This window comes from Thalia democratica, chromosome 2 (assembly GCF_965202585.1).
Source record: "Thalia democratica chromosome 2, ktThaDemo2.hap1.1, whole genome shotgun sequence".
In the NCBI taxonomy this organism is placed as follows: Eukaryota; Metazoa; Chordata; class Thaliacea; order Salpida; family Salpidae; genus Thalia; species Thalia democratica.
Window position 1 is genome coordinate 54,441,552 of NC_139166.1, and position 19,488 is coordinate 54,461,039.

Genomic DNA, 19,488 nt, shown 5'->3' on the forward strand with positions numbered 1-19,488 from the left:
TTTCGCTCGAGCCCACTACTTTGCTTTGAAGTAGATTATTAGTTATCCCAAATAAAACTAAGCCATTTATCTTATAATAACAAAGTACGAAATTTGATTTTTTACATAAAAGTACGCGAACAAAAAGTGTCTTTACAAGAGAAACTTTTCAATAAATGTATGGGTTTAGTAGACAAAGGCAACTTTCGTAAATGAATGTTTTCTTTTTTTGAAATTTCGTGAAAATTTGTTAATAACTAAAATGTTGTTGAGCGTGATGTACTGTGTCATTAGCTCATTTCTCAAAAAAAAACAAGGTAAATTTTTGTTCTATTTATACTTTTATTTAAACGTTTTTCTATCCACAATAAAAACTACTTTACAACATTGCTGTCTTAAAATACCTGCGGCAACCAAGTTGTAAATTGTTTCGAATTTCGTGTACGACACAACGTTCGACTACGAGAAAACATCAAATGTTCAACATCAAATGCGCCGCGCAAATTAAGATTTCTATGGCGCCTACACACTACACCTTCTCCACCAATCATGCTGAATTAACTCCATTAAACGCCGAACTCGGATTCTCTGTACATTTTAGGGCAGGGCGCATACGTTGCCGAATGTACTAAATCTTGTTATCAATTAACTCGAGTTGCTTCATGTTCAACTTGTGTTCGCCTCTGTAAAGGTTACATTTTGTGTTAAGTTGGATGTTTGGCTTTAGTGCGCATTAACTGGTAACGTTACTTGTTTTATTAACCTCACGATATTGAGTGCTATTTATATCTAACTTCTAAAAACTGAATCAAATGTATAATTATTGCTTTAATTTTTATTTAATTGTGCTATAGTAACACAAAAAAAAAATTAAGAACGGCTATTTTTCATACATATTAAACTAAACAGAGAAGTTTCAATAATTTTGATATCATTGCTTTAAAAGCACAAAAACGAACTGAAACTTTTTAAAACTCTGCTAAGCTTACTGCAAGGGAAATTAGATTTATCGGTTACAAGCGCAGTGGGCAAGTATCGAGCGAGGGACAATCTAGTGCAATTTAGCGAGTGAAATGTAGAAATTAATCGCATAATATTGGCGGCAACCGTATGTTGTATTGTTCATTTTCTCATTGTTTTTGCTGCATCTCTTGTGTTTTAAACTGCATAAAGAAGTTAGCCTTAGTGTCCTTGATTTTAAGCTGTTTTTTTGGACAATTTAAATATTTATATAGGGCTGGTAGAAACTTAGCTCTTGAGATAAAATTGCAAATGTTCTAATTAAGTTTTGTAATTAATTTTTTTCTGTAATCATTCGCTTACAAAAATCCTAAAATAAACTTGTAAACTTAATTAACCTAAAAACTAAAAAAAAAGTTTAACTTACTTTACGTAAGGTTTAATGAACTTATTTTTGTTTAACAAAAAATATTAGTTTTATTTAAAACATAAACTTCTACCCACTAGCTACTATTTTCATTTTATTTAAAGGTAAGATTTCTTTAGAAAACTACCAATTTGAATACACTTTGGCTAAAGTTTAGACAATTTATTAAATTACCATCTTAAGTAATAGTTTTTGCTTGAGATAAAAAAAGTACTATTTCCTTAGAATAATTTGTTATAAACTTTAAAAAAAATTAAAATATATCTAAAAACGTAACTAAATTTACTGCATTGATGAACATATTAAAGTTATACTTTATATTTCAAGTCCATAGCCTTTTTTAGTGCTGTTTTGTTGTTACTTTTGAATTAAGTCTATAAAATACCACTATAGCTTTAATTTATATATATTATATATATATCAATTGTTTAAAAACTTTATTTTGACCTCTTAAAGTTTTTTAAAGCATAAAAAAAAATTAAGTAAACAAAGAAATACTTTTACTTTAAAAAACTTAAACGCTTTTAGCAACTAACTAAATTTAAAAGGACAATCTAAAAATATGCAATACTGCTTTTTTAACAAATTTCTAAGCATTTGAAAATTTTGTTTTCTAAAACTAGAAGCCTTAGTTTTTTATTTAGTTGAAACAAATCTATTTATATCTAAACAATCTAATAAGCTAGCATTACAGATAACAGCAATTAAGGTAGCTATTGCCCTGTAATAACTGACATTTAAATGTTGTTTATGCGATTTAATATTGTTACTGTACACAAAGTCAAAATATTTTGATACTTTTTTATTCAAGCTGATACAGATAAAAACTTAATTTTTAAACTAATATTGATTTACTAATACTTCGCATTGGGCAGAAATTTACAAAACTTTACCTTGTCAAAACGCTACACTTGTAAATGTGTTCGTAGCGCGGCAGGGTTAAAAAAGTCAATTTTTATTCATTTTTGACAGGCACCTCAGCCTTGACTGAATAATAAATTTTGAAGCAACTCAGCTCGTGATATCTTACCAATAAGAAGTCCTCAAAATCAATTGTTTGTTCAAGAAATAAATTCCTCGCAATCAAAATATTTTTCAACCCTGACGGCAGTGAATAAGCTTTAAAAAATAAAACTGGTATATAAAATTATCAGCTAAAACAAAGCTTTGCCAAAACATAAACATTTTTAATAAAGCTAAAATCAATAACTGATAAAAAAATAAAAGCAACTTTTGAAAATAAAATATTATATACCGGAATACGCGAAACTCAACTGAAAACTTATAACGAAGCTTGGCTGCGGCTAAAGCATCTCTAAAGATTTACGAGGAAAAAAAGCGCCTCTCTCTCCTTATTTTGTGCTGAGTTTTTGTTTTTGTTTGAGCGCCACCTAATCAAAACGAGCCGCGCAGAGAGTTTTTTTATTCGTAGGTGTTTGACACAAAATATCGTATGTTCGAGCCAATTACAGTTTTATTCCGCTGATCCGATTAGACCTGCATTACCTCTGATTCAAAAAGATTGAATTACCGGTCTAATGTGTTGCTTGATAGCATTGCGAGTGTGAGTGTTACACTTTGACTAACGTTTTAATTTGGAATTTAAGTGTATTTGCTTTATTTTTTTTAACTACACATTTTTTAACTTTATAAACTAAATAGATTTATGCAAATTATATATTTTATTCGCGACCGGTTTCAGTGGCAAGAGATTGCGACCTTTTCAAACAAAAAATAAAATATTAAACTGCATATAACAATGTTAGTTATTTATATTGTAACTTTATAAACTAAAGTTTTATAGTTTAACTATAAAAAATTTCCGTTTTTTGTTTAGTTTAACACCTTTAAAAACTAAAAATACTTTATAGTTGCTTATAAGTTGTTTGTTTAAAAAAATATTATTAAACTCATATTTTTTGAAAATTTTAATAAAAAAAGTTTAAATTTATGGTACCTTGACAGTTTTCTTCAGTAAAGTAAATAAACACTGGATGTGCTGTCTAAACTCTGTCATATATTTAGCTTATTAAATATTTATCTTTCAGAACGGTCAGAAATCCACCAAAAAATGTATCAAGGTTCACTCATAATGGTGTTTTAATAGTAAAAGTTTCTTAAAACTAACAACATTTTATATGCAATTTTGTTTCTGGTTATTTACATTTATGATAACTATATATTACTTACTACATGATATACAACTATGTGTGTATAGTTTTTATAAAATTGTATCTAAAGAAGATTGTTGTTAAAAATGATTTTTCATTGTTTTTGCTATATGCATGTTCATTTATTTTGAGTAATATACTTTCAAATTGCTGCAATTTTCAGCTAAACTTTAAAAAATACTTAGCAAAACCGAAGGTGTGTAAAATTTAGTTTCAACATGTAATTACTTTATTTGAAACTGGTTAAATTTATGACTAATTAGGATTCATTTAACAGTTTTTAAACGTTAAACCAAATGATAATGATCTAAAAATAAAAACAAAAAACCGCTACACATTTATTCTAAATTTTCACATGTAACTAATGGTGGTAAGTTTATATAAGCTACTGTACAATAATTCTGCACTACATAAACAACACTTGTAAAAATAAACTCCATTAGTATGTCATTAATGTAAGAACATATCTTTTGATTGCTATCTTTAGTAAAAGTACAAAAAGTCTACAAAACTTATTTAATTTTTATTTCAGGAAAGACTATTTGACTTGTAGAAAAGTAAACAAATCTGTATATTTGTAAATTAAAGGTCATGCAAGCTTGTTCGTAAAAACCCATTTTAATGAATACTTTTCTGTCTCAGTTTTGGCTAAATTAAACTTTATTTTCAATTAGATTTAACACAACAATTTAAGATCCAAAGTTTACAAAAAAACAATCGTCACCACTTAGAAATTTAATAACTGAAATTAAAATTAATTTACATGGGTTGTTGAAATACTGTAACAGTCATCTTTCCAACGCGATACATACATACTTACAACATATTATAAACTATTCACTTTAAACAACCCGTAACAGTATTTTATGAAATCCATATTCATGAAGCATTCGATATATCAAAAAGGTTGCGGAGCGTCGTATTTCGAGCATCGTGATCTAAGTTAACTTCCTTGATATGCTGCAAAGTATCTGGTTGCACAAAGTTTAATGAAACGGCTCTATCGCAGCTTTGTTCCCATCAAAATAATGAAAATTCAAGGAAGTCTTTATTAAGCGGGCTGGCGCTAAAATAAGAGCTTAACAGTTATTTTAGCAATTTTAAGTATTTTGGTAGATTATTATTAGCTTTTTACATACCAATAAATTGATTTTTAATAAAAACGTTTGCCGTTTAAATTTTAGATTTAAAAAGAGTATATGTTGAAATCATTTTTTATAACTTTCTTAGAATCTAAATTAAAAAAAAGTTCTGCATAGTTTAAGTTTAAAAAATATTACAAATTAAGCTTAGGGGAAATTAATCATAGTAGAAAATAATAATTATAAATAAATAAATACAACCTTGTGGATTGATTTTATGTAAAAAACAATTAATATAATAAAAATGTATATTTTAAAGACGGTTTGAACAGTTTAGATTAGTATTTATCAACATTGAGAGTTTATTAGATCTATACAGCAAAAGTTATTTTTGTTGTAAATTAAGTTTAAATAGGTTTAGAACAATCTTTACAAATCACAAATGATTATTTTCTTTGGTAATGCCTAGTTTTTGAACTTACACCAAGTACATAAAATGTTATGAATTTTAAAATGTTTTTTATTTTAAGTTTCTTAATAAAGTTTAAAGTTTGCATGACCTTAAAATCTTGTTAAAATCTTTAGATAGTTTTTAAGAACTTTATTTTGTCGAAATCACTTTCTATAGAAATATATTTGCGTTTAGAACACAATCATGTAACAAAATACCATAATTGAAAATACCTTTTGCATTTTTTTATAGTATGGTTCGTTTAAAGAGCTTTAAAATAAACTGTGATTTTATATTGTACATGACCAATTATTTAAATTGAGAAAGTAGATTTTTCTAACGCTTTTTAAACGCAAACTTTTACTTAAAGACAACTTTTTTATGTTGTTTTTACTTTATTTGCAGTAGTTTGGTACTGTATTCGTTTTAAATAAATATCAATCTTTCTATTTAAAGCTTTAAAGTTAAATATATAAAAGTATTTCTTTTTCTCTTCTTTCATTTCACAAAAAGACTTTCTTTCAAATTGAAGAAAGTATAAACAGATGAAATATGGTTGTTTAAAAATTTCCAGTAAGTTAAAATAAAAACATCATACTGATTCTAAAAATAATTATTGTATGCAATGTTTTTAACACTAAGAAACCTTACAAATGGATATACTTTCAACAAACTTGTAATATTTTAACACAAATATCCTACTAAGTAAGTATGCTTTTCTCAAAACATTGCTTTTAATTTTATATTAAAATTAAGCTTGACTTGGTTCGTTTATAATAAAAAACAAAATTCTATTGTAAAACTTTTTAATAATTTTGCTACTAAATATTATTTATCCTCAAAAAGTTTTCATCTCGTGAGATAAGAGTTTATTTACAGTACTTTTTTGTTTTAAACGTTTTAAAAAGGCATTTGAAGTTTCCGAAGAATGTTATTACAGTTTTACGTAATAATCTTAGAGTAATAAATTATTAAAAAATCAAAAATAAATTAAATATAAAGTCAAAAATTATTTTTAACGCAAAATACATTCACAATCTTCTCAACTGAGTTGTTAAACTAGGTTGACTATAATAAAATATAGTGAACAATGCAAGGAGATGAATAAACTAAATGTTACAATTGATTAATATACTTATTATATGAACAAAACTTAACTTATAATGTTTAAATAGTACTTAATATTAAATCTTTCTACCCAAAATTTTGTGAAAACCTCAACTTGGTTGCTTCAAAAAGTTTATTACTGCACAACCCAAGGAATATACAATTTAATGGAAAATTAAAAATAGAATTTTTAATATGTTTTGTAGTTATTAAGTCAAAGCTCATAAATTTGGTCAGCTACAATACAAAGTAGTATGTATATTTTTAATTTACATACTAAAATTTCTTAGTTTACTTTTTTACAAAACAAAACTACCGTTTTAGTTGTTTTTGTATACTATCATAGTATCTAAAATAAAAAAGCTATAAAGCTCAAAGAATTGAAAAAATATTTATGGAGCGGTTATATGTGATTTAAAGATCTAAGATTAATTATCTGTTATCGTTGATACATAAAATAAAATATAAACATCATAACAAACTATTGATATTATTAAAACAAAATTCAAATTAAAGCCCTTGCGTAATTTGATACATTATATATCTCTTTAAATTTAAATGACAATTTCTAATTTTAAATTGAAAAATACTAAAGTTACAACAAAATAATAGTTAAACTTAATACGCCTAACTAACTAAATATGGCCTTGTGGCTCCCCCTTTTACAGCTTATGGCCCCTTAAATTTCCTGAACTTTTTTCATAATATTTAGTTCAAGTTTAAACACTTTTTTAAAATGTTTTTGTTACTTAACATACATGCAAAATACATACTCCATTTTTAGTATGAGATTAAATAGTCATTTTAGACTATTTATTTAAATACGTGTTTACTTTTTCCTACTTAATAAAAAGCGGATTAATACAGTTTTATGATATATAATCATTATATATTGTTTATTTATTCATTACATTTGTTTTATTTACAGTGTTAATACCGTTGTTATTCCTAATACATATAAATGACCTACAGAGTCATACTACTCTTAATGTCCTCAACTTTACAGACGATACAATGTTATATAAAACATTCACAAAAGACACATACTTGAATGACAGCAAAAATTTCAATACAGAACTTAGTAAGGTATCAGAATGGCTTATGGTAAACAAACTCAAACTAAACCTTAATAAAACCAGAAGTATGCTTCTACACCAATCGAGAAACTGTTAAAAAAAAAGTATAAATTTCAATTTAATAGTAAGTAAAACAATTATAAAAAACAAACAGTTATAAATACTTAGGAATAATTATAGACAGAAATTTAAACTGGCTTAAGCATATCGAAATCATAAAAACAAAATTACATAAAACATTGGGTGCATTATATAAAACAAGACATTTCTTAAATGAAAAATCATTATGTTTAAGCCTTAACTCTTTGTTTATGAGCAATATTAGATATGGCTTGTTGTGTTAGGGAAGAGCAAATAAAAGTTGTATAAATGATATCAAAGTTCTTATAAACAGAGTACTTAGATGCTTACATCATAAGAAACATGATGACAGTGTTAGAAAATTAAAAACTAAACAGAAAATACTAAATGTTGAAAGTCTGTATCTAAACGAATTAGGTCGTTTTATGTTTAAATTTAAAATCTTTTTTACCAGCTCTCTTTAATGATTACTGTATAAGTGTTAAAAAATATTCGTAATTATCAAACGAAGTCTTCAGAAACAATTTTTTTTCTACCTAGATTCAACAACAAGAGTGGTCACAAACTTCCAGCTTACCAAGGTAGTAAATTATGGACTGAGTTACCATAAAACTTAAAAAATCTAAGTGATTTTGAAAACTTTCAGGATAAACTTGATAACTATTTATCAAAGAGTGATTATTAAGACCATAAGTGATCATTGTTACTTGTTTATTTACTTTTTTTTATGGTGTTAATAATAATTTACATCTAATACCCAAAAACTTTAGTTCATAAGTTGATTTGTTTGGTTACAATAACAGTGGTTCAGTCTAAATTGCAGCATTTTCTATCTGGCTATTCTTTAAATTGTTTATTAAGATTACTGTGTTGAACTAACTTTAGAATATTTACAAACTTCTTTATATAAACATTTTCCTCTAGTATACCCTTTGCCCATATAAAATTTTAGTAATAGATGTACTTTTTAACAGAGATTTAAGTTTATAATTAAGTGGTAAGCTGAGATTATTGTCTCTAGTAAATTTATAATAAATTAATCTAGTTGTCTGAGTAAATCTAAATAGATTTTTTTTTTATGTTTGCAAATATTATTTGCTTCTTTATAGTTACATTTTTGGGCTTAGAAAAGTATTCAAAGAAATAAATAAATAACAGAAGAATTTTTTTTGTTGTTATTATTATTCATTGTTATTGTTTTTTTTCTCAAGTGCATAGTGTGTAAACGTTACAGTATTTTTTTTTTTTTAAGTTAAGTTGAGTTAATGGTTAAATTCACTTCTTTTAAAAGTAATGAAAGTTATTCAATATACACTTTCTTTAATTAAAATATAAACTTTTTTAGGTAATTCAATCAATTATTAATAAAGAAAGAAGAAAAGTTAAACAATTAGCATAAAATACTTATAAAATTCAACGTAAAGGTATTTCAGCTTATTATCGTTTTATCTTTTTTTAAAAGTTGTGATCTATTTTTCAACTATTTTCATGTCTGCTATTAGTATTGTTTATCTCTTTTTATAAATTAGGTTAAAGTTAATTTTGTAAGTCTAACAATGTTATCTACTTCTATTTTTATTCTTTCAAGTTAAGCTTAGACTTTATTTTCATTTTTATGTTAATCGACAAGTTTTTTAGTACATTATGAATAATTTTTTTTTAATGTAAGCACTTAAAATAGTTAATTTACGTTTAATTTTCCTTTCTATTCTTTCATTTTATTGGTTGTTTTATTCTTTTAGGTTTAAAAGATAAGATTTAATAATTTAATATTTTTAGCTCGTAAATATTGTAAAAGCACGTGGTTTACGACTCGATAACCGAAAGGTTTTTTCTTGCACCAGGTTCTCGGACCAAACATTTGAGCGCTTTTTTCATCGTTCAGTAAACAATATGTTCTATACTTTATTGAAACTTTATTACCGTTATAGTCAAAAAAATTTTATAGCTTTATTTTCTAATAATAAGCGGTTGTTTTAAAAAACAGTGCTACTAAATAATAAAGTTAGTTAAAGATTGTTATTGTTTTTTGTCAAGAGAATCGATAGTTCTACATCATCTAAAGTTTTTTTTATCTTAATAAAATGAAAAATCATCAAATTGTTTTATCTGTTAATTTTGAAGCCCTGACATATTTCGTACAAACTTATTCTATTTTAAGTTAAAGGTGTATAATTTATGCGTATATATATAATTTTTTTGTTTATTGAACGACAAAAAAAAAGCGCTAAAAGTATTTAGTCCTAGGATCTGGTGTAGGAAGAATCTTTCGGTTATCGAGTCGTACATCTTTTGGATACCTTTTAACATATTGTCCAGGACATTTTGAAAAAAATGAATTTTAAATTGAAATTTTGAAAAACGTAGCTAAATAGCTTGCTGTAAATATGCAGCAGTTTACTAAAAAAAAACATTAAACAAATAAATAAAATACTTATACATTACGATATTTTATTAACATTGTTTTAGTAATTAAAGAACTCATTCTCAAAATTTCTAAAAAATTTTGAAATCAATTTTCATCAACTGACAGTGTTTATTTTTAAATAGTATTCTTTTACTTTAAAATATCCTACAAACAATGTTTGTGTTTAGAATAAAAGCAAGGAAAAATAAAAATGTTTAACTAAGAAAAGCAAAATATTTTTTTTTTTAAATTAATGAAACAAATTTAAAAAAACGTTTGTACTAGACTATTTTTCGTTTAAAGTTGGTTAAATATTAGATATATCTAAATTTAATAAAGCAGTTACTTTTTGGAAAAATATTCTTAATACTTTTTAATCAAAAATTAGTTTGTAATTGTATGAATTTCTTGTAAAGTCTAACAATAATTTTCAAAATTAAAGCTAATTTTTATTTTAAGTCTTAAACTTTTGCTTCAAAACAAAGTGTTTTCTAGTTGTTTAAAAGTTATAACATTAGATTTTCCAAACTTATTCAAATGTATATATTAGTATGAATAATTATTAAAAAAAGTTGATAGAGAAGCACAAAAATTCTAATTTAGATTCAGAACGGTTAAACTAATAGCTGGGAAAGAACTCAAACTTTTAGTTACAAGACAAAAATATATCAAATTGTGATTTCGTACAAAACAAACTAGAAAATATTTTTATAATCCAATAAATAAACAAAAAAATTGTAGATTACAGAGAGTTTATGTTTCGGTCTAAGTGCAACATCACAATTTTATTTACTTTATTTTGCTAGCAAAACTTTATTGAACGTAAGCATATCATTTAAAATATAATAATGCGTTTATAGTTATATGATAATTTTAATTGATTTTAAAGTGCTGAATTTTAGTAGGCTCCTAATGTACAATAATTAACTGTTAATAAAGTTAATAAAAAATAACAAATGTTTTACAAAAGTCATAGTTTATTTTTTTAAATGAAATATAAGTAATTAAAATAGTTTTATGTTTTGTTGCTGCTTGAGAAAATGTATAAATTATTTAAATTTTATAAGTATTTCATTAGTATGTACCTAAAACTTGTGCTTTTATTTCTATACGTTTAGTGTAAAAATCAAATAATACTATTAAAAGCACAAATAAAACATTTAATATAAATTCATTTATTTCAGTTGTTTATAAAATAGATAGACTTAATTTTATGACGTATAAAGATAAAACAATTTAGATTCAAAATTTTTGATAAAAATAAAGATCAACAAGGAAGAAAAACTATAAAAATAAACTAAAATTAGTTTTTTACATTAATACATTATTATGACGGGACGGGACACGTTCAAAATCCACCGCGATCATAATCCACCCAGTCAAATTCAAGAACCGCTTACCGATCGAGGGTAAGGGTTAGGGGTAACAGTTATAGTGAAAAATAAATAAAAACTAATGAAAAAATGCAAAAAAATATACAAAATAGCTTAATAAAAAAAAAAAACTAGGTGGATTTTGAACGCGGGTGGATTTTGATAGTATACCATTATGACCGAAATCTTTATAGAAAAAAATTATCTTAGTTATTTAAGATCTACGATAGGAATAAAAAGCTTTATGATTACAAATAGTTTTATTGGTATTTTATTCTTTTAAGAAAGCTTTTGACTTTTCCATTAAAAATCTTTCAACAAAAATACAGTACATTAAATTATTATATACAAAATATTTTTTTCTATAGTATGGTAGTTAACATTATTGCTAGAAAATTAATATTTTTTTAGGCATTTTATCTAAACTAATTTTAAGTAATAGAATTAATATGTTAAGTTATATTAATTCTAGTAGTTAATAATACTACTTTTTTGACCTTAATTCGAAAAATTAAACACTATACTTTAGTTAGACTAGCACTAGACGATCTAAGTTTTAGAAACTATAAAATTTACAACCTCTTGAGTCTTGACTCACGTCACACTCCAGTTTTGGCAACTATTGTTATAAATCATAATTTGTAAATTGATAGTTCTTAAATTTGTAACTTTTTACTATAGTATTTATAAAGTTTAGAAATATTTGTAAGGGTAATAATTAATTGTCTCAAACTCTACCTTTTGCAACGACAAACGTTTTTTGGCGAAAGCGAGTGTTTTACATTAACATATGCAATTTATTCTTAAATTATATTCTAATATTAAAAAATGCAAATATTAAGGACTTATTAGAATAAATGGTTTTATTTATATTATTTCACATTGTACGAAAACAAACTTAACTGTTTTTTATAACTGATTTTAAGCCCTGCTGAAAAAACAATTTCTCTTAGTTTGTTTCTATAGAAGAAACTGGTATTTTGTCTAAAATTAGCTTTGCTGTATTGCCCAACCTATCATATGTTTGCTCAAACAAGTCTCAAAACTGAATATCATATTTAATAAAAGCATTAAATTAAAAAGAAACAGTCAAATATCTATTTATATACACTGATCTAAAAAATTATTACACCTGGCTGAATTTGAATGCTTTTGGACGTAATAAAGTTTTTTTTTCTGAAAAATTAATCTTTTCTTATTATTTATTTGCTGTGAACTTAAATTTTTTTTTTTCACCATGGTATTAACATTGTTTTAACATTAATTTGTTAATAAAAAAAAACTGTTTTATAGTTTTTAATATCTAGCTTATTGGTTAATAATGTATTGTGAGCATCATGAATGATAAGATAAGTTATATAAAAGTAGATCCCTACACACTTTTCATTTTAGTATTTTCATCAAGTAGTTTTTTTTATTTAATTTTTAGTTATTATTCTTATTCAATAAAAACCAATCATGTCATTTCACTTGTCAATGTATTGGTGGCCATTAAAGATGTCAGCAGAACTATTTCTTCTCAAAAATTTTTCTTTAAAATTGGAATTAAACTTAAAACTAATGTTGCTTTATTTTATTACTGCATTGCTGTCTGTAAAATCTTTAAATGAAATTTAAAATCAACTCTGTATAGGATAATTTAAATCAAGTCCATAAGTGGGGTCCAACATTTATTTCAAAATAAGTTGGTATTGACTCTTATTTGAAAGCTGAATTTATATATAAAATTATAAAACAACCCCTTTTCAATTAACTTTTAAATATAACCAGTTTTGTAAAAATTTTCTTAAGTTTGGTGTAAAAGTTTTTCATAGTTAGCTTTCTTTGAATTTTGAAATTATACAGATAAATATTTCTACCTTCATTTTTAAAGCAATTTACTTAAAATATTTAGCAATTGTTCTTTTTAATACTACAAATTACTAGTAGGTTGCAGATTAAAAAAATGTGACCATAATGTAAAAATAATTTTTTTTGTCTATTTTTGGATAAAATAAATTTCAGAACAACATTAAAATATCTTAGTTCCACAAGTTTAGTTATTATTATTTTTGTTAAAAAAAATCAGTCTCAAACTACCCCTTGCAACAATAAACGTTTTCTGGGAAAAGTGAGTGTGTTACATCATGTGTAATTTTACTTGCCCTAGTAATATTAAACTTGAATTATTCAAAATAAAATAGAATTAAAAACCTCTTTTAAACAAGTAAAAAACCCTTGGTGACACGCCATTTGTAGAACACTCACAAGGCTAAAATATCCACACTAAAAACCACCAAGTGTGGGAAAATCATGAAGCTTAAATCCCCAAGTAAGTGTTCACTAGTGCTGCAACATAAAAATCACACCAACAATCCAATCATACCACCAGATTGAACTCACAATCGGTTGTTGGGAAAATTCATTAAACTAATATTATAATGAATACATTAGCATTAAATAACCATCTTAAAACTTATTAAGTAACTGTTTCACTGAAATATTACTCAAAAAGAAAAAAAAAACTATCAAGAAAAAATGTAATTTCTGAAACTTGTTTTGGTAGAAATGATTTTAGTCTAATAAAAATAAATTGTAGTTATGCAATAGTAATAACATACTTACAGCTATCTTATAAAATACAACAAATCTAGAAAACAACAAGTAAACAATCACGCACACCCATATAAATATATTTCCCTATCAACAGACCAAAACCAGCCAACCATAATCAGAATAAACACACACAAAACTGACCATACATATATTAAGATAAACAGATAACAATTAGCAGCCAAAAGCAATTAAGCAATATCTGCATGCAACACAAATTACTCAACCAGAGCACTCCAAACCTATCCAATATACTTGCTCAACAATATTTTTTTGTAACTGTTTGAACTGATCTTTTTTAGGTTTTTGAAAGTTTCTGGAATACTAGACCAAAACAAAAGACCCAAATACTTGAAGGAGTTTAGGCCAAGCCCTGTTCTAGGTCTTTCAACTACAAAATTATTATTTTTTGAATGTCTTATATTGTGTATATGAATAATACTTACTGGAGTATAAGTAAAATTATTGTGATGTTTTGAAAAGGTTTTTAATAGTACATAAACAAATTTTCATAACTGTACAAGCAGTAACTTTGTAAGTAATAAGGTTCTTATTCACAACCAAACTCTTTAACTGTCTTACAAAAAAGTGTATGTACTTACACCATCTTTGAATACTTTAATTTCTTTAGATACCAAAATGTTAAGGCAGTAAATGTTAATTATACTAAATTTTAAAAGCATATTTGTACTTTTTACAATTGTTTTGTTTTTCATTTAAATTAAAAAATTTATGATTTTTGTAAAAAGTAATTATTGAGAAATAATTAATAACACCAAACTAAGTCAAGTTCAATTTAAAAAAACAAAAAACAAAGAGTCAGTATAAAAATACACACTCACTATATTTTGAAAAATTATTACATTACCCATGATTGAATATGTGTATGTTCACATTTAGTTACCCTATATGGTTGCCACACACCCAGAATAACTCAGCCTAGTTTAAGGAAAAAACAGGCAACTAAGCTAAGTATTTTCTTAAAATTAGTTTCATAAAACACAAAGAGCAAAAATTCAGAACTTTTCATCAAAGTTATAAGAGTCTAAAACTCATCAATTAGAAAATTTATTTTTCGAAATTAAAACAAAAAGCCAAAAACTTTCTTAAACAGTTTAATCTAAATTTATAGTTGTTCTGTTTTCATAATAAAAAAGTTTACTTAGTGTCAAAGTTCTTGTAAAACTTTGATCTTATAATTGTAAGTTTATTGTGTTTTCTATTATAAATAAAAACTCAAATATATCTCAAACTTTTAAAGAAAGAATTTACCATTTTATTCTATAACAGTACTTCTTAATCTAAGAAAATTTAGGGAAACAATTTCACCTACTTAGAGAATTGTTAATTAAAAATTATCAATGATTTTTCTGTACTAAATATTTTCTGGTTCAGGTAACCCTATTTTAGAAGATGTTAAAAAGTTATAAGAACTTTTTTTTTATTTCTAAAACAAAAACCTTAACTTTATGTTAAGTTATCTAATATAAAATTAAATATAAGCTTACTGTCATGTCCTTTAAAAACAAATTTGCTCTATATGTTAAGTATTTTTATGATGCTTATGTTTTGTATTTATATTTGGACCACCATTAAATGCTAATTTTTTGCTTTGTTTATCAAATTAAGTACTTACATGTGTTTATTCATCTTTCCAATCGTAATATTATAATTTTTTTTTGATTCTTTCTTTTAACACCATGATTCTGATTTAAGAGTTTTAATTAATGAAAACATGTTTTATTTTTACTTGTAAATTTCCATATTTATAAATTTAACTTAAACTATTAAAACAATTGAGAAGTATTGTTTTGTTTAAAAAAATAGTTTGTATAAACTTATATATTTTTTATACCACTTTTTATTTATAGTTAAAGAAAATGTGTATAATACTTGTAGCTATATATAATACTAGTTGATTTTTTAGAGTTTCAATTACAGTTGATATAACTATAAGTTGAGTTTATTTATCAACTAAAAATGGCTCATTGTATATAAAAATAAGTAATAAAATATAGGAGTTAAATTTTATATAGCTTACGTAATTAAATTGTTGATATTAGAAAATATTAAGATTTAAAACCTTATTGGTATAATAGTTGGTAATTAGTTACATTGTTTATGTAGTTTGCTATTAATTACTTTTTAAGTTAGAAGTTAAATAACTTACTGTTTTGTTTTTTTGTACAAAAAGTTTGCATTCCTGTCTATTAATTGTTGTACAGACATATTTAGTTCTTTAAATTTGGTTAAATTTAGAAGATAGTTTTAAATTAACTTGTTTTAAAACTAAAATTTCTTTTAAATTTACCAATTTTAAAAAACTAAATAATCAAAACGTTGTATATAAAAGAATTTAAATTATCTATAGGTTTTTTTTTTGTGATATAATCTTTTTTAGCTTTAGACTTATATAAAATAAATGTTTTATAAGTTATTTTTTATAAGTTTTAAACCTCTCTTCTTAAATTCTAATGTAATTTTGTAATTTTTTTAAAGAGAAACTGATAATTTTAAGCTCTTTTAATCTTATTATACAAGATAAACCTAATCTTATAATATCTATACTGTATTAAATACAATCACAATAGTATTTATATTATTAAAAATGCTAATTGAAATGATAATACATGTGTAATGTCTCTCTTTTAGTTTTTGTTCTTATTTACATTTAAAATGTTTTAATTAACATGTAATACAATTGTATACAAGTTTTAATGAAACAGTTTAATAAAACTGATAGTAGTTTTGTAATTAGTGTTAAAACCCACAAATACAAAAAATTTGCTTAATACTTAGTTTATACAATCTCTAAACTATTGTTGTGAAAAAGTTACTTTTTTAGGCTTTTCATAATTTGTATGTATTTAAAATATGTTTTTTATTACCTTTTTTGTGTAAGTAATTGTATAAAATGAAATTTAAATTAATAACTATATATACTGATTGTATAGACATAGTTGTTTTGTACTAACAATTTTTAAGAACTATATTTAGAAAATAGTTTGTTCAACATCAAATAGTTGTTCTTTTTATTTTAAATTTTTGAACTAGAAAACAAAGAAATAATTATATTTTACTTTAAGAAAAATAAAATTATAAATAGAAAATAAGCAGGGTGGCCAGTTAACCTTGAATAGCATAGGTTTTACATGTGAAATAATGAAATTTAGATTAGATTATAATTAACTATTGTGTTATATACAATAATTGTCTTTATTTATATTTTTATCATTATAAAACAAATTTAAAGTAGCTTTATAGTACCTGTTCAGTAATTTTTAGACTTGCTACACACTCAAGTTACTTAAGACACTTATGATAACTCAATATATTTTGAAGTTTTTAAGGATCTCTGGACAACTCAGGATATTTTGATTTTTTTTTAAAACTCAAGCTGACTCCGGGTAGTTTTTTTTTTTTTAGATTTTGAATGAGATTTAGTTGATTTAGTTCAAATACTTTGTTATTTTATAACCAATTTTCTTAAAGAACTAAATTTTTACTGATTTTGGAACATAAAAATAATTTTTTAAGGATTTGAAGAAACTCAGGGTGACTTAGGACAGTTTTTGTCACTCAGGACATTTTTTTACTCAAAGAGTGTCAACTCTAAACTTTATACTATCTATTTATTAAAATTTTTTCATTAAAAATATAAACACATTATATTTCTTTAAACCTTGAAGAAAATTAGAAAACCAGAAAGAAAATTTTTTTAAACCTGTGACTACAATGAATAGTTTTAAATTCGGCTTTTTATAAAAGTTAAAGTCAGTTTAAACTCTTAGAATTACAATTAATATTATCGAAATCAAAAATTAGTTTTATTATTTTATTTCTTTAAAACTTTTCTTCTGAATTACTACACAAAACTATAATTTGTACCTAAAATTTTTATTTATTCTTGTTATTATAGTTTTAAACAGGGTTGCCACTTTACCAGGAAACCTTGAAAAACCTGGAATTTGACAACTTAGGCAAAAATAACCTGGAAAGACCTGGAATTTAAGAAACTTTGAAAAAAAAAAAACTGGAAAAACCTGGAATTTTGATCAAAAAACCTGGAATTTTTAATAATTTTAACATTTTCAGTACTAAAATTTCAATTTGACAAAAAAATTTATCAAATAAATAAGATTTTTTTGTCATCATCAAAAAAAAAAATTATTAAAAAACACATTTAAAGTAACTTTACAACATGTTTTAAATGTTTTTGTATTACTTAACACAGTTTCTTTTATAGAAATCAACTTAAAACTAAAAATAGACCCAAAAATGTTTACTTTTAAAAACCTGGAAGAAATTTGGAAAACCTGGAAAAATTTTTGAAAAAACGAGTGGCAACCCTGTTTAAAACAAGTGTGATTTAAATGACAAGTTAATTTCTTTATAATTTGATACTCAATTTGTTAACTGTTAATTTCAGTATAAATATTATATAAGCATTAAGCTGGTACATACTTTATTTAACAATTATTTTATCAATATGTCATATAAAATATTTTCATTACATTATAATAAATTTAAACTGGTTATAAATTTATGATGCATATTACAATAAATATTTTACAATAAAAGTGTGTATATAATTACTATTTTATTAGCAAAGTAAATCTTTCTGCATTTTTGTCTATTTTAGTTTACTAAAATTTAACTGATTAAGTATTTTAAAGTGTTTAGCCAAGTAATTAATGCTTTTTTTTAAGTATTTGATTATCAAAAATAATGATGTGCAATTTTTTTTCATCAGTATTTTTTCATCTTCAACGTTAGGTTATTTTTTGAAAATATAAATTAAATATATTTATTAAAATTTTCAGAATCATAGTATAAATATAACAGCAATTTCTTCAAAATGTCTGAATTGAAAAAGAGGGTTGCTTCAAAGCCAGTTGCAGCAAATCAACCCCAACTGGTTGAAGAAGCCACCGAGGTTGTGAACAAAAGAACAATCGCACAAGTTTTCACTTTCTCAATACTCATTGCGTTGGTCCCCGTCTCTTACTTCGCCACCAAAAAGTTTTACTTTGAAGACTACCTGCAGTATGACTCGCAAGAAAGCTCCATTCCGTCTGCGCTTGTCTCCCTGGTTTTGCTCCACGTTGTGCTGTTTACATATGTGTTCCTTGCTTACACTGAAAAAATACCGAGTGCCAAGTCTGGGAAATCAAAATCTGATTGATTTTGATCGGTTGCGTTATGTTGCTAGTTTAAAATTTTTACCAAGTAAATTGCTGTCGATGTATTAGTTTGTTATATGACAACTATAGACTGTTGTGTGCAGTAGATAAGAATTATGATTAAGTTAAGTTGTACATTTCTGTTTTTAGGTATAGTTTTATTTGAACTTATTATAGTGTGTATGTAATTTTTTTTATACAGATTTATAACTTAAACTATTGTATTGTAAAAAAAACCAAAAGGTGCAGCAAATCATGTTTCAAACTATTTATAAATTAGGTCGCTGCTAATTTAGTTAGCTTTAACCTATCTAGTTATCTAAGAAAAAATTATAACTTCATTTTGTCTTCAATTAGTCTAGTTTATAAAGTTTTGTGTTTCCTTGCCAATTTGTTTGCATAATAACTACATAACTGACTTATAATTTAACAAAACAATAATTTCCAAGGGTGTATAAGGTTTTTTGTATTTATTAATTACTTTTTGAAATAGCAACAAAGTTAATTTTTACCACAATTATAGTTTAAATTTTTTTTTGAGCTTTTTTCTACTTAACAATAAAAGCATTTATATCTTCCTTTTGATGCATAATTCAAAC

The 19,488-nt window shown here is 24.5% G+C and overlaps 1 protein-coding gene across 1 annotated transcript; it reads left to right on the forward strand.

The window, feature by feature from the left end:
- The first annotated feature begins 18,533 nt into the window (after window positions 1-18,533).
- Window positions 18,534-19,482, forward strand: LOC145849850 (vacuolar ATPase assembly integral membrane protein vma21-like). The gene has a single exon (XM_082954927.1). The coding sequence runs from the start codon at window positions 18,565-18,567 to the stop codon at window positions 18,889-18,891; it is 327 nt and encodes a 108-aa protein (XP_082811053.1). The 5' UTR covers window positions 18,534-18,564; the 3' UTR covers window positions 18,892-19,482.
- Window positions 19,483-19,488: the final 6 nt, after the last annotated feature.